The following is a 25,032-nucleotide window of genomic DNA, read 5'->3' on the forward strand; positions in this document are numbered from 1 at the left end:
TCTCCCGAGTGAGCCACAGGCCGGCCCTCAAATCATACTTATTCTTTATGCCCCTTGTCCAATCTCTCCTCAGCTCCCTCTCTGTCCCCCACTACCCCCTTTAATTACCCTAGATTTCTTCTCTCCTTCTGAAAGAGTAATGGTTACTCTGTTGATTTGTTGCCTAGATGATCTGTCCAGTGCTGAGAGGTGTATTCAATATTATCGTAGAGCAGATGCTTCTTCTGTCACTCTGGAATGAGCTTTGTTGAGAGATCCTTTTCTTTAACATAAAGTATACCATCTTAACCATTTTAAGTGCACAATTCACTAGTGTTAATTATATTCACATTGTTGTGTAACCAATCTCTTTTGCAACATGCAAAACAGAAACTCTATTAAGCAGCCACTTCCTGTTTTCTCCTCCCCCCAGCTCTTGACAACCACCATTCTACTTTCTGCTTCTATGAATACGATCTAGAAATCTTCTGTGAATATGATCTTGATACCTAGTGGACTCATACAGTAATTGTCTCTTTGTGACTGGCTTACTTCACTTAACATCCTCAAGGTTCATCCATGTTTTAGTATGTCAGAATTATCCTTCCTTTTTAAGGCTGAATAATATTCCATTGTATGTACATGTGCATTCTGTTTATCTGTTCATCCATGGGTAGACATTTGGGTTGCTTAAACCTTTGGCTATTGTGAATAATGCTGCTATGAACATGGGTGTACATATATGTTTGAAACCCCTTCAATTCTTTTGGATATATACCCAGAAATGGAATTGCTGGATCATATGGTAATTCTATTTTTAATTTTTTGAGGACCCACAGAACTGTTTTCCACAGCAGACATACCATTTTACATTCCCACCAACAGTGCACATGGGTTCCAATTTCTCCACATCCTTGCCAACACTTATTTTCTATTTTTCATAATAGCTATCATAATGGATTTGAGTTTGTCTTGGATTTTAGGACTTATAAATAAGTGTGTTTAAATTAACCTAGTGTGGTTTGTGAACACACTTAGAATAGTTATCTGTACACAGGGTAAACTCTATGTTAACTCTGTTAAATAAATGCACAAATCAGTAAAATTTGCAAGTGGAAAATAGTCTTAATACTGTAAGTTATATGACCATATGGAAATTGGTTTAACAAAGCTTTGAATAAAATGCTGCATTAGTACCAAGAAGTGGCAACTCAAACTTTAAGGGTAGGCTTCCTGATAAAGAGTTTGGGTATGTTGCTTCCCCAAAGCTCATGTCAAAATCTGGTCAGCAGTGTGGCAGTATTAGGAGTTGTTTAGGTCATGGGGGGTGGATCTCTCATGAATTAATGTCCTCCCTGGGGGGAAAGGGGAGGGTAGTGAGTGAGTTCTTGTTCTGTTAGTTCCCATGAGAGCTGGTTGGTTAAAGGACCCTGGCAACTCCCTCTCTCCCTCTCTTGCTTCCTCTTGCCACGTGACCTTGCACCTGCAGGCTGCCTGCTGTTTTCCACCATGAATAGAAGCATCAGATGCAGATGCCCCAGAATCGTAAGCCAAATAAACCTCTGTTCTTTACATATTACCCAGTTTCAGGTATTGTTATAGCAACAGAAACGGACTGACACACTTCCCTTGACCTTTAAGCTTGACAGATGAGTAAGACTACCCAGGAAATGGCATTCCACATAGAAGAGGAAACAGCATGTTCAGAGGTTCAAAGTCATGGAGACAGAAAAAAGAAAATTTTTAAAAATTCAGTATTGCTGAAGGTGCCAGGCATTGAAGCTAGTGCCAATTATTCCAAGTGAAGGTGAGATTTTTTTTTTTTTTTGTCCTTTTTGAGACCGGCCGCACTGCGCTCAGCCAGTAAGTGCTGTGAGCGCACCGGTCATCCCTATATAGGATCCGAACCCACGGCGGTAGCGCTGCTGCGCTCCCAGCACCGCACTCTCCCGAGTGCGCCACGGGCTCAGCCCAAAGGTGAGATTTTGTCTAAAATATTTTCTTTATAATTTTTAAAAATGTGGTGGCTTCATTTCCTGTAATTGTTGAGTGATTATTAAGATTTATGCTGTTTCATGGTGGAGTTTAAAGACCTACTTTGACTCCCTCATTCATGTGAAGAAATGAAACACAAAGGTTGTAATGACATAACTCAAAATCCCACAGTTCAGAGGCAGACCTGGAAGTGAAACCTAAATCTAGGGTTTTCTCCACTATTCCCAGAACTTTACTAAGTCTCTTATCACCCACTTTCAGCCTTTTAGAGTTACAGGACTTGGGAAAAATATGGTATAGTTAGTTTTGTAGAGACTAAAAAATTCCCTTGCATTACTGTAGTATTTTATTTTTTCCAAAGTGCTTTCATGAGTATTATCTCCAGATGGTGTTACCATGTGCCTCCTCTGCCACACATCTTAATTTTCTTGAACAAGAGCACTTTTGTTCTAGTTCCAACAGTTTCTCTCACACTGCTCTCTAATAAAAACAGTCTGTAAAGTTTAAATAATCCCAAGTCCCAACCAAAAGTAACTAAAACTCAATTGGAAACAGATACACTATGAATGCGGGAACACCATATTTATTAGGTCAATAATTCATTTTTAGCAATACAAGTACAGAATATATCACAATGCTGTTTACAAACATACTTAGTATGGTTTAATAGTTACAAATAATGGCGGTACTACAAGTCGGTGAGAATGGTATGAAAAGGTCATTCTGACACAATGAATAACTGTCTTCAAAATTTTATTAACGACCTTAGATATTTCTATAGAAATTACTGTGGCACTATTAGTGGGGATTTTCATGTAAAGACTGTTAGTGATTTGCTTTTAATTGTTCCATTAAGAGCTTTTTATTTTGAGCCTATTAAGCTAAAATCCCCTGTTGCTTAATAAAGTATAAAAATAGTACTGACTTGGTAATATTTAATAAAATGTAGCATTCATTCACATCATAAAAGTAGAATTAAATTGAAAAGTTTTAGTTACCATGGCAACATATCTTCCCATAAAAGGAATATACAGAAATGAGTAATGTTACACAAATGGTACCTGCAATGGTTTTTTAGTGATCCAACACTTAACTATGCACTACAAACCAAGTTTTCTAGATACCTCTATATAGCATATATTTTTAATCTTAAATTTTACTTTTGAAAAACATGTGCACTTCAAGAAACTCACTAAGGCCACTCATGCTATAGATACCTACGGTTGCAATTAAAGAATAGTATTATTTAATAAATCCTAAAGCACACTCCTTCAGATCATCAACAGGGTAAAACCAGTTTTCTGCCTAAAACATTCCTGAGATTTCTGGACCAAAAAACCACTAGTGTTCAAGCTAGAGATTAATCCAAATGTCATATTAAAAAAATAAAAGAATTTCCTGGTAACTGAGGTTTTTCAAAGCCAAGAGGTGAAATATTTGTTAATCTTTAAAGCAAAAATAAAACTTTTTAAAACATTTGTACTTATAAATAAGTATTTTTCCAGTAGTAATTTTGCCATCTAGAAAAAGAAGTTTCAAAGCAGCAAAGCTACAAATCCTGGGGAAAACATAAAAATAAGAGGCGGTTAACAATACCTGTTACTTAGCAAATCATTCTCTCAATTTGTAAAGTTTTGGCCAAAAGCTTCAATCATGTTTTAGGCATGTGTTTACTATGAGCTTTCTATTTGCCCTATAAGGAGCAGCCTCTGCACTTAATTTTCATTAAACTATAAACTCCTCCTAATAGGATAGGAACAAAGGTCTTTGTCAAATCCTTTGTTTTCACTTATAACAGAATACCTGGGCAGGGGTTACTACAAAGCAATAGTGAGATCATTTTTAATCAAGCAGAAACAGATTTGATGGCAATAGGGCTCCTAATCCATTGGGCAAGTCAGCTTTGGGGACCTATACAGATTATGCTCTAAAAAACCCAACTGGCTCTATTAAACTGAATGCAGGAGTGACTAACCAGCTGTGTGTCACATGCAAGTGTTAACAAAGCTTCCTGATGCACCCAACTTGAGTAGAACCAAACTTAAGAAAAAGAGTGTGTAGAAGAGAAGAAAAAGTCAGGGAAGGTTGAGACCAAAGGCCTCTTATTTAACATTACTTCGCTGAACCTCCAGAAAAATCTTTAAGTTGGCTAGGGTTTCTTTACACACAACACCATTATATGCAAAAAGTTTCTGCAAGCTATTGGTTATTGCAAAGTAAATTTTATTTTTCTTCCTTTGAGTTTTTTTAACACCATAAATCATGGTGGCATGATTTCTCTCTAACTTATCCTAAACACCCCTACTAAAAGGATAAATCCCACACTTAAAATTATTAGGGTATTCTTCATTAGAACCAGAAATAATAGCATAGTAAGTCATATCATTAACAGAAAATGGCAATCTGTTTTCTTAAACTTTAGTGTATGTATTAAATCAAACTGTATGGATTTAGAGAAAACTACATTAAAGCAGTGGTGATAAGGAGAAACTGCCAATAATGATGTTAAAAAAATAAATAACTGGTTGCCATTTGACAACATCACCCTGTGATCTTAGGCTTCTAAATATCATGTTGCTTTATCACTGAGTGTGAGCTAAGTTCAGTTCAAATTGAATTAAGGAGAATAAGGCCTTAAGTCATTTGCTTGATTTTATCCTAGGAAATCTTATACATGCACAAAAACAAAAAATATATAAATTAAAAAAAAAAAAACTTCATATGGAAACATAAGTTTCAAAATATTTATTGAAAAACAACTTACCATACCACAAACATACCACAGGACTCTAAATAACCAATAAAAGTATACAAAGCCTATCCTGAAAATATCTTTGGAGGTATTAAATATACAGGCCCATGAGGATAGAGCTGAGTAATTTTAAAATGTTAGTCCTTGGTCACACAAACTATTTGGTAACTAATAAAGAGGTGCCACTTGGCATTAGATTGCAATTAACTGGAAGGGGGAACAGCTTTATAAACTGCGGGTGTGCCAACTTACTCTTTCCAAAATTTAAAAAGAAAACAATTAATTTGAGGAATAAACCCAGGTTTCTAAATCACATAGTTATCATTTTAGGGTGTGGACGTGTTTCATCTCTTTAGGTACATCCCCCAATCGATCCCTCCTGGGAACTTACATGCACTGGTTCATAACTAATAAGACTGCAAGTAACAATTTTAAACAAGGTGAGAGTTGGGGAAGTTCAAAAAAGTGTTAAGACAGCTTAGATTTCTCCCCCTCCCTACCAACATGCATGTCAAATGAAAACAAAATACAACACACATCCATTCACCCACACACTACCCCAAGCATCAGCCAGGAGCAACATCTTTAACAGCAAAGTCATGAACCCCTGAAAATAGGGGGGAAACCCAGGTTCTTAACTATAGAGGCGCCAGATGGGCCACTATAATAAGAATTGAGGTAACAGCAAAAGACCTTTTTATTTCGTGGATTGCTACATGTCACCCAACTTCTCAAATTTGATTATTACCTCAACATTAAATAACTGGACTGGCTTAAAAAAAAAAAAAGCAAAACTGAATAAATTCAAGTTGGTAAAATAGACATATCACTGGGGGATCTTTCCATTTGACTCCTGGATTTCAAACAAAATGACCCAGTTGTACTATTTTTTATTTACAATAAAAATGAAGGATTTTCTAAGAAGACTTATTTTTCAACATTAATCCCCACAAACCGTACAGTAACCTAAAATTTCCATCTGGACATGAGCTATTTCATGATTCTTAGCCAATATACTTGTTAATTGCATTGATTATTAGTGTAACATTTAAAACGAGGGGGATGGCTGCAGCAGATATTTATAGACTTGCTTATGGCATTTCCATCTGTGTACCTTTGACTAAAGATATGCCACTGAAATTGCCAAATTTCCCTAGTTTGGTATCTACTACATGAACATAATTTTTGCATTATCACTTTTCATTATACATCTACATGAAATATTCTACTGAGAAATGTATATGCAGGGGCTAAAATAATAATCTAAAGCCTCTGGTCCAAGTACCCACCTTCTACCTTAGGCTGGTCCTTTTTTGATCCTCCTGGTCCTGTTAGCAAATGCTATCAGAGCATCTTGCATTGTTGTACCAAAAAAAAAAAAAAAAAAAAAAGTTAAAACTGCTAGACTATCAGATTCTCTATTGCTTACAGATCAACACTGGTCCAGTTCAGATGAATCTGACAGTCCTTTAAGCCTTGTAATATAGTTCTGGAGTGGTTGTATCCACTTCTCTAGGTAAGGTAGCCAAACCTAAGTCAGAATGTCCCATTTTTCTCAGTACTTCTGATAACTTTTCTATACGGCATATAAAGATTTTCCCCATAAAATTTCTTTACAGTACAATATTGAATACCTCCACATGGAAGAATTATACGTTAAAAAAAGTTGTTGAAATCATCCTTACAGAATAAGAATGCAACTCTTTTAAAACTCTTAAATAGTTTTATTTAGGGTTCTTTTTTTCTTTCGGGCTTTCTGCAAAATGAGTTATTTTTTAAAAAGAAAAAAAAAATTTCCTGTTAGTTATACTAGGTTGAAAATGTGGGCCAGACTACTTATACATGCGGTACATGCTGAATATAAATGAATATATGCTTATTCCTACGGACACTCTGCAAGATAGGGATCACCCAAAATAGGGTCTTCAATGGACTGGACCAGTGTTTCAATATAAATTCCAGCCCCCCAAAAAACAACATGGTTTTGATTTCACAGTATGAATTCCCTGGAATCTGGGAAAAGATAATTGGATAACTGAGGTCCTCCCTCAGCAGCTCGGTCCCTCTACATTCTGAGAAATCAGGAAGGACTGCACGACTTCTTCAGTGGACTGGGGGCTGGTATTGACATCTTCAAGAGCATCGGTCACTGAATACTGTCGATCTCGCAACCGGTTCCAGTTAGACAGAACATTGTGATATTCAAACACTTTCTCATAATTTCCAATGGAGTTGTAAAGTTTAATGAGACCTCGGTAATCATATTCTAGTCCACTGTAGCCTTCACCAAAAAGCTTCTTCCCTGAAAGTAACCAAACAAAAAAAGAAAGAAAAAGTTCAAATAATGAAATAACAAGTGGTTTCTACAACACGAACAAAAGTTCAATTCTTTAAATAGGGTGGCTTGGTTTTATTTCCCTGAAAGTAGTAGATACAATTCTTGTATCAGTGCCCCCCAATCCTGTCCCACCCATGAACTATCTCTAAGACTTAAGAAAAAAATTTCTCGTCTAAAAAAGTTGGCCTTACTAGAACAGAATGACAAAACTTCATGGTTTATAGGGACTGATTTAAAGAGATCTCAAAGTAAAGAAAAATGGCAGCAACAACAATAGAAAAATAAATTTGCACAAGGCTATTCATTGCAGCAGTGTTTGTAACTGCAGAATAATACAAATGAATGAAAATACACAGGAGAATGGTTCAATCAACTGTGGCACGTTCACTCAATGGGCAGCTGTAAACTGAAAAGGAAACTGTCAGCTCTCTATGAACTGATATTAAGTGAATTACAAAAGAGTATCTATAGTATGCTACCTTTTGTATAAAAAAGGGAAAATAAGAAAATATTTGTTTGTTTGCTCATTTGTGCAAAAAGATATACAGAAAGGATAAAGCAGAAAGTAATGAGAGTGATTACCCATAGTGGATAGGTGAGAACTGGGTAGAAGAAATTAGGGAAAAATTATATATCTCTGAGCATATCTTTCTGCATAGTGCTGATTTCAGACTGTTAATATTTCACATCCTCAAAAAATTAACAAAACAAACAAAGATGGAGGGGGCAAAATGTAATACAAACAAACAAATGAACCTAATTTGTTTTTCAAATGAACAACACATGTAACCAACAAAGGGACTGTCATATCCACTGTCTATAAGTCAGTAACAAAATAACAAGATGGGGGCTGGCCTCTTACTCAGTTGGTTAGAGCACAGCCATATAACCCCAAGGTCAATGGTTTGGTTTCCCATACTGGCCAGCTGCCCGCCCCCTCCGCCAAAAAAAAAGAATATGACAAGATAATTCAACATAAAAATGGACAAGAGTTTTAACAGGTACTTCATAAGATGACGATCACAACATATTTTGTAATAGCCCTGAAATAGAAAAAACCCAAATGTTCCAAATGTCCATTAACAATGTAATAGATAAATAATGGTATACTCATCCAATAAAATGTTATACAGCACTAGAAATTAACAAGTGACACTGATACGCAACTACACAGATGTATTTCACAATAAATGTTCGGCAAAAGAAGCCAGACACATAAAAATATACATTATATTACTCCATTTATGTTAAAGTCAGGAGAAGGGAGGGGAAGGGAAGTGGGGGTAATAATTGCACAGTTTATAAAATAACTACTTTTGACTTCACCACTGACTTCAACATCAAAAAAGCACTTTTAGTGAAGGGTTCCAGATGGTTTTTGGGTGGTTCTTGGATATCTTTTACAGCTTTAAACCCATTTAAATCTTAGTAATAATAGTTCCCTTATACAACTTATAGACATGTTGACATATTGATCTCTAATCAATTGACTTAAGAAAATTTAAAAGTAACATACCAATTGCTATAGATCGCAAATAAAGTTTCTCAGCATTTTCATACTGATTCATGTCATAATTATATAAAGAAGCCAGATGTCCCACTGAAAGGGCTACTTCATAATCTTCTTGACCAAGAAGTTGCTCTTTAATCTGAATTGCTTTGATGTGCATTTCTTCAGCTTCCTGAAAAATAATTATGCCAAATCAATCATTAGATTATACTTATTCCTTATGTCAACAGTTCTTACCCAATAAGCAAGGTCCTTTTAAACGCCAAAGACATCTTATGATTGCCATGAGGTAATCACATCAAGGAACATATACTATGTTATTTTAAAAAGTGCCTATGGGAAGCCTTGCTGGTTTTTGAAAACTGCACATAGTTGATGGTAGTAATAGTGCCCTATGACAAAAGTGATAAAAGAAAACTTGTTCTGGTAATAAAAAATTGCTAGAAGAATTTAACAACATAGAAGAAATTAACAAAATTGTTAGAATTAACAAAACATTCTAAAATGAAATTATTTCTTTTAGTTGACACATTTCAAAATTTAATTGGACCTTGTTAAGAAACTCCATATCATATGTTAACTTATATAGGCATACACTTCATTTATTTTTTTTGAGTTTTGACAATTTTTATTCCAACAAACTAAAATTATGTTAATTAAGGGATACACATATAGAGTGATTTTCAGGTAAAAACGAACATCTTAGGCAGACTCATTCTTTCCTTACTGTGAATTGAAAATGGACAGTATTAAGAATTTATGACCCAAGGGGCAAGCTGGTTAGCTCAGATGGTTAGAGTGTAGTGAAGTTTAACACCAAGGTTAAGGGTTCGGATCCCCATAACAGAGAGAGAGAGAGAGAGAGAGAGAGAGAGAGAGACACACACACACACACACACACACAAATTTATAACCCAAAAGCCTAAAAGAGAATTAAAGTTAGTAATTTTTATTACTACAATTTATTACTACAATTAATAATACTTGCAATATCTGACATTTCTTGCATACCTACCAACTGCCGGGCATACTGCTAAGAGATGTACATACTTAACTTACCTAAGAACTATGTTTGAAGTCTAAGTAAAACAATCATATCAGCCTTTTCAGTTCGAAACGTTTTTTTTTTTCATGGTTCTGATTTTTAAATTTTATTTATATTTTGATTATGCTGTTTTATACTAGCTATTTTCTCAATTCATTTATGGAATAAGAAAGGAGTATAATAAATGTATACTTTACTATTTAAAATTACAGAAGATTTATTATTTCAGATTTATTATGTAAGATTTTACATTCATGCATCATTTAATGATGGGGATATGTTCTGAGAAATGCTTCATTAGGTGAATTCCTCTTTGAGTGATTATCATAGAGTGTAGTTACACAAATCTAGACTGTACAGCATACTACACACCTAGGGTATATGGTATAGACTATGGCTCTGAGGCTACAAACCTGTATAGCATGTTACTGTATTGAATACTGCAGGCAACTGTAACACAACGGTATCTGTGTATCTAAACAAATTTAAACATAGAAAAAGTACAGGAAAAATACAGCATTGTAATTTTATGGGATCACTGCCATATATGCAGGCCATCACTGACTGAAACACTGTTAAGCACCACATGACTGTACTTTTAAAAATTATTTAAGGTTATTTAGAGACAAAAATATAGTAAAACATGTTTCTACCTTAAATTTTCTCATTGACTGATAAAGCCTTCCAAGGTTTCCATAGTGTTTTGCAGTCTGTACATTAAATTCCCCAAAAGCTTTTTTAGCTAGTTGGAGTGAAGACAGGTGCAAATCATGAGCTTCTTGAAGCAGCCTCTGTTCAGTTTCCTTATTATGACAGTCGATTGCAATCTCCTCTAAAATAAGTGCTGAATAAAGAAAGTATTAAATCAGTGCACTTCAAACCATTCACTAAAACTAATCAAAACATTAATTTAAAATTAAATAATACAAATGTTTATTGAATACATGAGGGGACTTCAAAAAGTTTGCGGAAAAATGAATTAAAAGATAAAAATAAAAATATAAACTTTATTTCTTAGGATAAGTTCCATAATTTTAAGACACTTTTGTTAGTGATGATACCAGCCATTTAGTCCATCCCTAAAGAACTGAGGGTCCTGGGAATTTAACCATGTCAATGCAGTCTTTTTTTTACATTATTCACTGAAGAAAAATGGGTACCCTTTACAGATTTTTTTTTTCCTTTTTGTCTTTTTTCGTGTCCGGCAACGGATCGCAACCCTCAGTGTCGCGCCTGTCCTGGACCGGGACCGGCAATGGGATCGCAACCCTTGGTGTTGCGCCCGCACCTCGCTCAGCCAGTGAGTGGGAACGGTCTGTATGTGGGATCCGAACCCTCGGCCCGCCGCGCTCCCAAGCGGCGCACTGTAGCAGTGCGCCACCGGGCCGGCCCTACAGATTTTTTAAGATTAGAAAACACAAAGAAGTCAGAAGGAGCCAAATCAGGACTGTAAGGTGGATGCTTAATGATTTCCCACTGGAACTCTTGCAAAATTGCTCATTTGATGAAAGGAATGAGCAGGAGCACTGTTATGGTGGAGAAGCACTCTCTGGTGAAACTTTCCAGGGCATTTTTCTGCTAAAGCGTTGGCTGACTTTCTCCAAAGACTCTCATAATAAGCAATGTGATTGTTCTTTGGCCCTCCTGAAAGTCAACAGCCAAAGTGCCTTGACCATCCAAAAAAGTTGTTGCCATGACCTTTGCTCTTGACGATCTGATTTTTCTTTTTTTTTTTGGTGGCTGGCCTGTATAGGGATTGAACCCTGGACACTGGTGTTATTAGCACCACACTCTAATCAACTGAGCTAACTGGCCAGCCCCCTGCTTTTACTTTAACTATACATAGCACTTCCACCTCTGGGTAGCCACTGCTCTGATTGTGTTTTGTCTTTAGGATTGTACTGGCAAAACCATATTCACCTCCTGAAGAAATGCTTCAGGATCTTGACCCCACTTGTTTAAGATCAGCATTGATTCCTGTACAGGCCAGCCACCAAAAAAAAAAAAAAAAATTTCCAGTGAAAACTCTGCTTTCATCTGCAGCTGATCTGGGTGCAGCATTTCAGCACCCACTGGAGTGGAAAGTTTGCTCAACTTTAATTTTTCAGTTAGAATTGTGTAAACTGAATCAACTGAGATGTCTATGGTTCTATGTTCATGCTGTTAATCATCAATCCTCTTCAATTAGGGCATGAACAAGATTAAAAATTGATGTCTCTGCTACTGCAGGCTTCGTCTTCAATATCATTTCTTCCCTTCTTTTTTTTTTTTGTCTTTTTCCGTGTCCGGCAACGGATCGCAACCCTCAGTGTCGCCCCCATACCGGACCGGGACCGGCAATGGGACCGCAACCCTCGGTGTTGCTCCTGCACCTCGCTCAGCCAGTGAGCGGGAACCGGTCTGTATGTGGGATCCGAACCCTCGGACGGGAGTGCCGCCACACTTCCCAAGCGGCGCACTATCCAGTGCGCCACCGGGCTGGCCCCATTTCTTCCCTTCTTAAAAGGAATTATCCATTTGTAAATTGCTGATTGTTCTGGGGCACTGTCCCCATAAACTTTTCATAGAGCATCAATGATTTCACCATTCTTCCCTTCCACCCAAGCTTCATCATAAATTTAATGTTTGTTTTGCTTAAATTTTAGCAGAATTCATGTTGGTCTGATAGCTCTTTCCAAATTGTCTTATTCTTCTTAGTTCTTTAAACTAAATCTTGTTTAGACATGTTATAACAAGTTAGCACAAGTTAGTTTTGGTGCAAAAAAATTTTGTAACCCACACATAGTTTTTTTTCATAATATGTATTTTCCAAGAACGTTCTGAGGACCCCCGTAATATTTATATGTGAGTATGGTTTTTAATTGGTCAAGATCAGCCCTCCATATACATGGACTGGCATTCACCAATTCAACCAACGAACTAAGAATTGAAAATGTTTCGGGAAAAAACCACAAACAATAAAAACAAATAAAAATAACAAAATATATAGTATAACAACTATTTACTTAGTATTTACATTGTATTAGGTATTACAAGTAATCTAGAGATTATCTAAAGTATGTGGGGAGGATGTGCATACGTTGTATGTACTCACTACACCATCTTATATAGGGACTTGAGCATACATAGATTTTAGTATCCAAAGGGTGTCCTGAAACCAATCCCCTCCCCATACAGAGGATAATTATATTGTCCTTTACTTTTTTGGGGGGGGGGCATTCTATTTTGCATGGCATAATTAATTCCAATTTAAGAAAAACAATGGAATACATCAAATTATTTTCCAGAATTAGCTTCTACTTTAACAGGCTGCTATACTTTCATGACGTGAATTTGTTTTTTAAAGTAAATTGAAGAAGAGGTGAATTTTCTAAACTTATGAAACTGTGTCAAGGAGTACCTAAGTACTTTTGAAAGTTTTGCAACCACACTTTATAAAGCATGACCTTTAACCAAATACATCTAAAAGAACTGTTTTCCTTCTATTCACTTGACCAACCAAATCAGGAAAGAAGGCATTTCAATTTCAAAGATGCACTGAACACTTTCATTCCATCTAAAGCCTTAAAAACATGTTCTTTTACCAGTAATTTTATTTCATGGAAAATTGTCTATGTGCACAAATGTAAATAAGAGAGATATACTTCACTGTAGTGTTATATATAATAGTAATAATAATAATAAAGGTGAGGGTAAATACAATAGTAAAAAAATACCTACATGTATTGAAATAGAAAAATATTTGTTATATTAAGTGAAAAAATCATTTATCTTTTATTTTTATTATTTTATTCATTTATCTTATTTTAAAAAAGAAAAGTCTAGGACCAGCCCATGGCTCACTCAGGACAGTGTGGTGCTGATAACACCAAAGCCAAGGGTTCGGATCCCTATATAGTGATTGCTGGTTAGCTCACTTGGGAGAGAGCGTGGTGCTGACAACACTAAATCAAGGGTTAAGATTCCCTTACCGGTCACCTTTAAAAAAATAAAATAAAATAAAAAAGAAAAGTCTAAAATAATCTTCACCAAAATTTTGATTTGGGATTGGTGGGATTTGGGGTAGCTTAATTTATTTTTCTCTTTTGTATCTAACTTTTAATTTTTGACATTAATAACGTATTACTTGTATAACTTAAAAAATGCAAATCAAGAAGGAGAAAAAAAAGACAGTTCCAGAATTAAGGTAAAACTTACCCAAAATGCACAGAATTACTTTATGGGTAACTCAATCATGTTAGCAAACTAAATTCATTAAATAAAAGAGCCTTGGTGGTGGTGATTAGAAGAAAAGTTAAAATAAGAAAAGGAAAAAAGTATTTGAAAAGAGCCTTACAACATTTAGGATAATGTGATATGACACTCAGTTTAAGACCTGTGTGCAATAAAGCTGAAACTATAAAATTCATCTTCAGTTTTCTATCCATGTTATTGTGGAATCATTTGCATTATTCCTCCATGCCCTCCTCAAAAGAAATTAATGCATGCATGAATAAATGAAAGAAAGACAGAAGAGACACAAGAAAGAAATCCTGGTTTACTAAGCTTATATGATAGAAGCAAACCATCTTTCATTATGAACCACTGGAAACCCTTAAGTGGAGCTGCATGAATGGGCCATCTTAGTAATAATAGATATAGTCTAATCCTGTGCTACCATCTCTGAGAAAAGGAACACCCTTATTTTATACCACGTATCATTCAATTAAAAAATATCTGAGACTAGGTTACAAAAGGTACCTTTCACCCTCTTTGAGGAAGCCAAAAGAAGATGATCTTCAGGTAGGATGTGGGTAATGATACCAATAGCTCTTTCTGCATGAAATCTGCAATACAGATAGATATAGTCTGCCATTTCTTTTTAGTTACAAATGATTTAAGCATTTGAAAAAATCACAATATATAATATAGTATTTATAGAAAGTACTTCTAAAACTATCTGTGATAAAGGACCAGCTTTTTGTTAGTTTTAAATTTCCAATCTGTTGTGGAACAAACTTTTAACACCCAATGGATTCCCTCCCACCTCTCTCAGAATAAAATAGGAAGCCCTTATTATTGCCTACAAGGCTCAACATGATCTTTCACTCTGCTACCTCTCTGACATTATCTCCTGTCATTCTCAGATCACCCCCTCTCTTTCACACCTCCACAGGCTTAGCAGTTTTCTGAACATGCAAAGCATGCTCTCACCCTCATACTTGTTTTACCCTCTCTCTGCAATGCTCTTCCCCTGAATATCCACATGGCACATTGCTCATTGAACAGGCCTTTCCAGACTGGACTACATAAAAGTCTTTAAAGAAAAAAAAAAAAAAAAAGGGCTGGCCAGTTAGCTCAGTTGGTTACAGAGCAGGGTTGATAATAACACCAAGGTCTACGGTGCAGATCTCCATGCCAGCCACCAAAAAAAAAAAGTTCCTAAAAATATCTACCATCACTCTCTAAACTCTTAAACCTACTTTATTCTTCTTCTCAGATGTACTCTCGCCTGAGATGTTTGGTTATTTGTTTATGGCCCATCTCACCAAATTAAAAGTAAGTTATCTATTTTATCTGCCAGTACCTTTCAAACAACTCCAAAACCCCTACCCAGGAAATCATTAATTTTCTCAAATCTGTTTTCCAATTCACTAATAATTCTCTCTTTAGTTGTAACTAATCTGCTATTTAACTTGTCTACTGAGTTTTAATGTCAATGACTGTTTTTCATTTCTAGCTATTTACTTTATTTTTTATAAATACTCTTCTCTTACTAAGATGTAATTCACATAACCACACAATTCACCCATTTAAAGTGTACAATTCAATGGTTTTTAATATATTCACAAAGTTGTATACCCATCACTACAATTAATTTTACAATATTTCATCACCCCAAAAAGAAACCCATGCTCATTAACATTCACTCCCTATCATTTCCGTCCAACTCCCCAGCTAGGTAACATCAATTTACTTTCTGTTTCTATGGATTTGTCTATTCTGGATAAGTCACATAAATGGAATCATATAATATGTGATCCTCTGTGACTGGCTTCTTTCACTTAGCATAATGTTTTCAAGGCTCATTCATGTTGTAGCATGTATCAGCTGTTTTATTTTAGAATCTGCCTTTTTTCTTTATTTTCTCTCCAAAATACTACTGATTCTTTCTTTTATATAAGGGTTGGCAAACTTTTTCTGTAATGGGCCAGATAGTAAATATTTTAGTTTGTGCTGGCCACACATTCTCTGCCCCAACTATTCAACTCTGCTGTTAGAGTGTACAAGCAGAAATAGAAAATACATGAATGTATGAGCATGGCTATGTTTCGATAAAACTTTATTTATATTTTACTCAAACTATTTGCCAATCCATTTTATAATAGCTAATCATTTAAGAATATGTGCTTTATAGTATCAAACAAAGAAGTTTTGTTAGCTAAAGTTCTTAAGGCTTTAATAATGGTACTGTTCATTATGTCTGTTGACTCTCCTTACACATTTTGTAATTTCTGACAGTGAGTTCATTTTAGTTAGAGCTAGATCCATGAGATATCTGTATGGTCAGGATTGACAGTTCATTACTTCCAAGAGTTTTGCATTTTCTCCCATAAGGCATTCTAGGAGAACTGGCAGCCCCAAGGTATTTTTTAATGTTTTCCTCAGTCTGGGGGTTCCTGCATGCATGATTCCAAATCTCAAGAGTGGTACAGGTCTGTAGTTATAAATTTCCCTGTGAGGATCCTTTTTTTGTTCAACTGTTAGCCCAAGTTCAGATGGACAAGTTTCCTTGTCATCTCTCTGTCAATGGACAGATTTTTTTTTTCCCTAGTATGTCCTTTCCCTATTGGTGTAGTTTTGATCTTGGCTTCATGTGAAGGTTTCAGTTCTAACTCACAGCCTCCTGTGGGCTAAATGTCTCTTAAACTCAGGATTGTTGCTCAACCAAGGTTACAGAAACTTCTCAGCTTTCTCACAACCCCAGAGCAGTTTTACCATAGTTCATGCCTAACTCTTTGGATTTTAGTGTCAATTATTGGCCCTTGGGGATTTCCCCTCTCTCTTGCACACTCATTTATGCATTTAAAAAAGATGTAAAATGATATTTTTAATACCAATCACCTACCGTGCCAAATACACTGCATGCTTAATTAACTGTTCTGCCTTCTTAAATTCACGCTTTACTACACAAGCCTAAAGACAAAGTGAAAAATTGTTAAATAACTCTCAAACAGTTCATTAGTGTGCTAAAATAAGTATGTTCCAACTATGATAGTCAATAAGAAAAAAAAATCTTCAAACATAAACAGAAGTGTTCTACTTGTAATTTCTTTCCTTGGAAAATTATAAAGTTAAAAATTTTGAAAGTCCTTTCCAGTGCAAACCTGGATGGCCAGTTTGCTCACTGGCTGAGCGTGGTGCTGACAGCACCAAGCCAAGGGTTGAGATCCCCTTACCGGTCATCTTTAAAAAAAAATAAATAAATAAAATAAAATTAAAAAGATGATTGTTACATTTTTTCAGTATTTCTATGTTTTTTGAGGGATAAGTTTCCAAGTTATTATGTATGTCTGTTAGCCAGAGACTATTACTCAAAGAAACATTAATGAAGGAAATGTTCAAAAGATAAGTCATATTCTACATGAAAATATACAAATCCCAATATTAAACCCTACGTTAATTCTAAATAAATGGCCTATAAATTGTTATAATTTTAAGTGATTTCAAGAATATTTTAGGCATTCTGTTAAAGCTCCAGGAAGACCAATTTAATCCTTAAAATACATAAAGGACTATTAGGGGAAAACTAAAAAACAGTACTTAATCCTTCACTGGAAAGGAATGGAGAACTTACAGTGCATTGTCAAATTTCCCAGAGCTATACTGGTGAACATAAGAAGAATAAGCCAGGTCTTCATGAGCTGTTGCTACATGGATATTTTTGCCACCAAATACTGACTGTCGAATGTCAAGGGCTGCCTGAAACAGTAAAAAAAATTGATACTACTGTAAATCTTTACAAAATACCACCTAATTAAACATCCTAATAATTTAAACATATATTCTATACATCCAATCCCATAAATTTTGAAGCAAGAAAGTCCTGCTGCATTTAAATCATAGTAGAACATTACAGTCACCTGGAAGGCCTGATTTTCTGAAGATGGAGTCAGACTTAAAAGGTAATGGCTTAATAATAATTATTCCTATGTCTTGGGAATCACATCAGTGTTTTTTCTCTATGCCATTCTTTAAAAGTGAACTGTAAAATCAAAAATACCTCATCTAGAGCTACGGCATAATATGTTCATTTACCTAAGACTGATTACGATAAGGCCTAAAATGACTGCTATTTGCCCTCCTAGCTATTACAAACACAACTACAGTGACACTTACTACATCAACCACATAGACAAGCCATCATCTGAGCAAATGAAAAATGGAAAAGTACTCCTAAATATAAGCCCACAACCCAACAATTCCTTCCCAGAATGATTCTCTTTAATTCCTAAAACATTAACTTTTAAGCCTTCTAGGTTATATTTAGTAAAATAATGGTGTGCCCTATGGGGTGGGGGGAGGCCTCAAAGAGTTATTTTTAGAGACTGGTTTATATACTACAAACAAATACAGGTCAGCAAGTCAATTTAGGTTGAAAGAGAAAAAGGGTAACCATTAACATACCTGATAAATTGCCACAGACTGACAGATATTATCTACATTGAGTAAGTAGAACCCATAATCTAGCAGTGTATCAGAATATTTTGGGTGTTTGGATCCAAAATGATCCCTATAAAAGGATACAAAACTATTAGGATAAAAAGTAGAAAGACAATTTAAAATGATATTTTTAATACCAATCACCTACCGTGCCAAATACACTGCATGCTTAATTAACTGTTCTGCCTTCTTAAATTCACGCTTTACTACACAAGCCTAAAGACAAAGTGAAAAATTGTTAAATAACTCTCAAACAGTTCATTAGTGTGCTAAAATAAGTATGTTCCAACTATGATAGTCAATAAGAAAAAAAAATCTTCAAACATAAACAGAAGTGTTCTACTTGTAATTTCTTTCCTTGGAAAATTATAAAGTTAAAAATTTTGAAAGTCCTTTCCAGTGCAAACCTGTTATAACAAAGTTACCTTACAAAGACAGTATATTCCCATCCTTATCATTAAAATGAAATGGTGGAGGGAGGGTTTACTATAGTATTTTCTAGGGTACTGGAGTGGCTTACAACACTCTTTTGTAGTTTTTATTTAATAATTTTTAAAAGCATAGAATTTCAAGTCTTCCTATTATTTCTTAAAATATTTTGAAACATAAGGATAGCCAGTAGTTTTTTAAACTCTAAATATCATTTGCATATAAAAATATAAATATTGCATAAATATTATGCTGTCTGTATATTAATTCAGAATATTTGGATATTCATTTAACTAAAAACATACTAATGTCTCTTTTATAGCTCTGATGGTAACCCAAATATGGGGGTACTTTGAAAAATTCGTGGAAAAATAGAATTAATAGATAATATGAATTTTGCTGTTTACTTGCTCTAAAATGACTAATTTAATAAAAAGTTACAACAAGCTGTCTTGCTGTGAATGCAATACTATGACTGAAAGATTTAATACTACTCTATCCTTTAGGAGAAAAGTGATCAAATCCCACACAATTTTGGCATAAGAAATTCAGGCTGCTATATAAGTTTAAGTAAAACAAAAATAAACTCAAGTCAGAATAGCATCAAAGTACTACTTTGAACTGTACTTCAGTGAGCTGAAACAGTTATAGAAATGAATTATTTCACAGGTTTTCTTGGCAAAGGAAAATTACCTAAAGTCTATGGGAGATAGTTCTACTTAGAAACCAGGTTCCTAGGGCCAGCCCGTGGCTCACTCGGGAGAGTGCGGTGCTGATAACACCAAGGCCATGGGTTCAGATCCTATATAGGGATGGCCGGTTAGCTCACAGGCTGAGCGTGGTGCTGACAACACCAAGCCAAGGGTTGAGATCCCCTTACCGGTCATCTTTTAAAAAAAGAAACCAGGTTCCTAAAACGGAGCACAGAAACTTAGAAAACAGACCTTGTTAGTCTATGGAGTATACAGTAACTAATATGTTAAATAATTGGTTAACTATAACAAATTTAAAGCCTGACGATTTATATAATTCACTTAGTAATTTTAACATTATATTCACCTTAGAAGCTTGTCTTAAAACATCCACCACGACTTTGACTGGTAAGCCTGCTGTGATTTCTTTCATTGCTTCAATGCACCATTTATATGCCTAAAAAAATAAATATTACAGAAGAGACAGAACTGTGATAAATCAGATTGACAGTATTTAATGAAATGATTGCAGATTTTTCCTGCAAGCTTTCAAGTATTTAAATAACAACACACACAAAATATTTACACTTAAATTTTCTCTCAGAGGCTAAATTTTCATGCAAGTATAAATTTGTTACATCATTTTTTTCTCTTAATATCTACAGCTTGTCTGAATCAAACCTTGAGGATATGTAACACATGTTTGGGAAATCAGAAGCATGTTCTCTCTTGCCCAGAAGCCTTTGCACATAGTGTTCCCTCTGCTTAGAATACATCTCCCCTTCCTCCAGCGTCTTAACTCACATAACTTGTCTTTAGGTTTTAGCCCTAGATTAGGTTTCTTGTATTTTCCCATACTTTCCTTCCCCTACTGTAACACTTTTTTTTATATCTTGATTTTATATATCTTAATTTTTTATATCTTAATTGCCTGTTTGAGTTCTTACTTTGTGCTATTGTTCTAAGCACTTTATGTGCATTAACACATTTAATTTACACAACCGCTCTAAGAGATATGTACTGTTATGGGAAACTGAGGTGCAGAGAGGTTAAATGGCAGGCAATGTGCTAGCACATCAGATAGTAGTGGGAAACAAAACTGAAAATGTCCTTTCTCTCCTAGTGCTTAGTGGGAGAAAGGGAAAAAAAAGGGCAAAAGAAATTATTTTGGATAGTGATAACTGCTATAGAGAAACAATATTACAAAGGATCACAACGAATGGGGGGAGAATACATTAGACAATATGAGAAAATAAACATTTGCTCTTTTCTGTAACTTCCCTCTTGCATTTTACCTAAAAGATATTTAGAAACAATTCTGATGCAAAAATAAAATAAAAACTATTTACCCAACTCAGATTTAGGCCAAAAAACCTGGTTTGTGTTTCTAAGATACTAAATAAGCAGTTTTTGTTCCAAAGTAATAGGTATATAATCTTTAGAATTGTGGTAGACTGTAATGCTTTGCTTTTTTTTCTTTTTTTGATGACTGGCTGGTACAGGAATCCAAACCTGTGACCTTAGTGTTATAAAGCTGCATTCTAACCAACTGAGCTAACCAGCCAGCCCATATTTTAAAATATCTATTGCCCCCATCTCCCTTCCCACTTTGGGAAGGATATACTTCCCTTCCACATTAAAGAAAAACGTGTGGCCATGTGATTTCCTTCAGCCAATTAAAATATGAGCAGAAGTAAAATGTGCCATTTCTGGGAAAAGGTTCTAAAAGCCAGCATTATTTCCCCCATGATGTTTCTGCCTCTGCTCCAAAGCTGGTAATGTTCCAGAAGATGACCTAAACCACAACGGGTCTTAATCAAAGTGTAGATATAATGTTAAGTATAGCCACAGCTGTCCCAAGATAGGGATACAGCATGAGCAAGAAATAAACTTTTATTGTTCCAAGCCATTGCTATTTTGGGGCTGATATCACCTCAGCATAGCCTAGTTTATGCTGACTAGTATAAGAATATAGTAATATATCATCAAACTATATCCTCAAGATCTGTGTACTTTTCTGTAGACATCAATGAAAAGTTTATTTATAATTAAAAGAAACATCCACAGACTTAAACATTCCTCATGAATGTCCTGAGAGTAGCAAAGACCATGAATAAGGCATAGTATAAACCCCTCAATCCAAATGTAGAAAGAAAATAATTGTTAATTAAATTGTAACAGCCTAGTAAAGAAAGAAAAGTGGAAACTGGTAAGTAAAGGGTACTTTTTTTGTTTTTTTGGTGGCTGACCAGTGCGGGGAACTGAACCCTTGACCTTGGTATTAAAGGGCTGTATTTTAACCAACTGAGCTAACAGCCAGACCCTGAGTAAAGGGCACTTTTGTTCCACTGAGTACACTGGTGGGTCTGGACATATTAAGGTGGGCCTGGAGCTGAGCAGGGAGTAAAGAATGGCAAGATATGAATCACCCTATGTAACAGAAAGAAGAATATAGTTTCAGAGAGGAGTATGAGAAATAGGGGATAAAAAGAAATTATGAAAAGAGGAACCAGAGATGGCTAAAATGAGTTTCCATGCAGAGGTATAAAAAGATGGTGGGAGAGTGTGGTGCTGATAATACCAAAGTCAAGAGTTTGGATCCCCATACTGGCCAGCTGACCCCCCCCCCAAAAGGGGGTAGGGCACCTGAAGATTTTTTAAGACAGGCATTACTTAGTCAATTCAGTGTTGTTAACCTTACTCTAATTTTCAGTAAAGTTGGCTATCCGCACAAAGGCGTTCTATGAATGGGTTCTGTGTTTTCTGTGTGTGAAAATTACACAAAGGTGCCAGGTGCTATATCTGGGTTGATAAACTATGGAACAGTTATCACACACAAGGGGCAGCAAAACAATCCATCAACAGAATGAAATCAGTAGACATAGAAACTCAGCATCAAAAATAACAAGTACATACATAAACTTCCTGAAAAATTACAAGCATCCTGATAAGGATTTTACATTTTTTACATGTGGGTCTGATGCATTCTTAAATAAATATTATATGCAGGATGATCCTAGCATCTGGGCTGCACAAATTTCACTTTACAATTATTCTAAAATTTTCTGGTTTCACTTAAAATTATAATTTTCCTTTAAATGTGGAATATATATATTTATATTAAGGAGGCAAAAAACAAGATAGGAATAATTTTAAAATCTGAAGGCTAAATGAAAGCTATCTGACAACATGAAATAATCATGATATTCTTCCATAAATAAAAAAAGAAGCAAAGGAGTTAAACACACATAGATCACTTCTCGTCTATGTGTTTATTAGCACCAAAGCATTCATTTAATAGTATAAAAGCCAGGAATTAAGCTCTTTCTCATATGGCAAAGGAAAGAAAGGAGCAAAGCAATGCTATATGGTATAAATAAAATCTAGCTTCCCATTAAAATGAATGTCTTCAAGTTATGAGAGTTTACCCAGAGCTACACATCCAATCAAAAGTATCTGTTAGAGAGGTTCAGTTAACAGAGCATAGAGCATGCCCATCAAAACAGAGACATTTGGTCAAAAAACAAAATTGGTCCTAAAGTGCACACATACATATCTAAAATCCATCTCACAAATACTCCTTTTGTCTGATTTTAAATATTCCATTACAAATGTGTACTGCTTTAATTAAACCTACTATATGACAATGATATCTATAAGACAAATAACAGAAGAGTATTTGCTTTATCCTATTTCACTGGTACTTACTAGTCATAATTAAATGTACCTCAAAACACTTACTTCATCATAGTGACTTTTTGCAAATAAGAGTGCACATAGCTCTCCATAGAGTGCAGCTTTGTTTGCCTGCTGGCCATGTTTTGACAGTTTATCCATATACGTCTGAGCTAACTTAAATGTTTCTTCGCCCAAATGATATTTGCAGTTTCCATTTCGCACATGAAGCAACCTGCAAAAACACAAATAACAGTCCTCTATTTTTTATATTTCCAGCAAGGTGGACCAAATAACCTCTTATAGATCACTATGTAGCAACTAAGTGACTTAAGGTACCTAGGTGCAAGAAATGAAGACAGCATTGGAAAACAACTGTCTGGCCCAAACGGGTTGACTAATGCCCATAAGGAAGTACATGCTCTTCTCAGAATGCTTCTCATGATTAATCTCATCTAACTTTGATTCCCTATCTTCTCAAAATATTTTGTATACTTTGTGTTCTCAGCATGTGCTACAATTAAAAAAATAAAATTTATTTTTTGTTCCAACTCCAAAAGTAATACAATTTCAGTGTAAGAAATATGGAAAATAATGAAGAAAATAAAAATCAACATGATAAAGTATTACCTACCATTATCTTCCATTCTTATTTTTAATATATTTGATCAGTTACCACTGATTTCATGATGCTTCATAAATGCTCAATTTTTCTTATCTTTCTAATAAGATAACTGAAAATAATAGTAGTGTCAGTGACTTCTTTTTATCCTCTACAGTGGAAAATAGAGTTCTTTACACAAAGTAACTATACAACCATGCTGACTATTTAATAATATGCAAGAGTAGTAAAATGCTTTAGATCAGACTGAAGTCTAGATAGCACAGACTTACAACACAGAATAGTGTTACAACTGGACAAATATTTTTGTGTCTATTATAATGATGGCTAGAACATTAAGTCCATGTATGGGGCCAATACAATTCTCTGAAAATGCTCAGCCCCAGAAGGAACAGAGGTATAAAACCCCTTTAAAAGAAAACCAAGTATGGAGGGGTTTTTGCATTCTTCAGGAGTATAAAATCAACACATACTTAAAATTTATTTTTACACCAAAAACAACAACAAATCAATAACCTAAAACGAGAAAAAAAAAGAATCAGTCTTCTAATCCCTGTCATTCCTCTGTAGAGTCAGGGAAAACAGAGAAAATAACTTCAAAAGAACCAGGACTAATCAGTAACATGGTGAATACTATACAATGCCAGTGTGTATCCTCTCGACACTCACCATACAGTTATCTGTTTCTAGAAAAGAAAGTCCTCAAGCAAAGTAATATACTAAGGTTAATCCAAAATTCTGGCATATCCTTCATAATATCAAATTCCAATTTAAAGCTGAAATGAATACAATAATTTATAAGTTACTCTAGAATGATGAGTGGATTGGATTTATATTAGGGTACTTCAAAAGGTTCATGAAAAGATGGAATTAAAAAAGAATATGCTTACCAGCCACGTGCAAAAACAAACTAATCTTGGGCCGGCCCGGTGGCGCACTGGATAAGTGCGCCGCTTGGGAAGCGCGGCAGCGCTCCCGCCCGAGGGTTCGGATCCCACATACAGACCGGTTCCCGCTCACTGGCTGAGCGAGGCGCGGGAGCAACACCGAGGGTTGCGGTTCCGTTGCCGGTCCCCGGTCTGGTACGGGGGCAACACTGAGGGTTGCGATCCATTGCCAGACACGGAAAAAGACAAAAAAAAAAAAAAAAAAACCTAATCTTTCCATGAACTTTTAAGCACCCTCAAGTGGAAAAAATCACGTTTTAGTATACAGACTTTTCATGCTAACATAAGTATACTCACAAAGAAACAATGTCACCTGTCAAATTGCTAACCTGATGACCAAGTAGT

At 35.3% G+C, this 25,032-nt stretch overlaps 1 protein-coding gene across 1 annotated transcript in view; it reads right to left on the reverse strand.

Moving 5' to 3' along the window:
• Positions 1–4,704: 4,704 nt before the first annotated feature.
• Positions 4,705–25,032, reverse strand: part of APPBP2 (amyloid beta precursor protein (cytoplasmic tail) binding protein 2) — a 54,901-nt gene continuing 34,573 nt past the window's right edge. Inside the window, exons 5-13 of the mRNA XM_008579902.1 lie at positions 23,185–23,353; positions 19,811–19,900; positions 18,471–18,538; positions 18,287–18,392; positions 17,457–17,581; positions 14,360–14,445; positions 10,273–10,463; positions 8,581–8,746; positions 4,705–7,028 (exon numbers count right to left, since the gene is read on the reverse strand). Of these exons, the coding sequence (XP_008578124.1) occupies positions 6,775–7,028; positions 8,581–8,746; positions 10,273–10,463; positions 14,360–14,445; positions 17,457–17,581; positions 18,287–18,392; positions 18,471–18,538; positions 19,811–19,900; positions 23,185–23,353 (1,255 nt within the window). The 3' untranslated portion in view covers positions 4,705–6,774. The remainder of the gene's footprint in view (positions 7,029–8,580; positions 8,747–10,272; positions 10,464–14,359; positions 14,446–17,456; positions 17,582–18,286; positions 18,393–18,470; positions 18,539–19,810; positions 19,901–23,184; positions 23,354–25,032) is intronic.

Source organism: Galeopterus variegatus, unplaced genomic scaffold, assembly GCF_000696425.1.
Source record: "Galeopterus variegatus unplaced genomic scaffold, G_variegatus-3.0.2 Scaffold1977, whole genome shotgun sequence".
Lineage (NCBI taxonomy): Eukaryota > Metazoa > Chordata > Mammalia > Dermoptera > Cynocephalidae > Galeopterus > Galeopterus variegatus.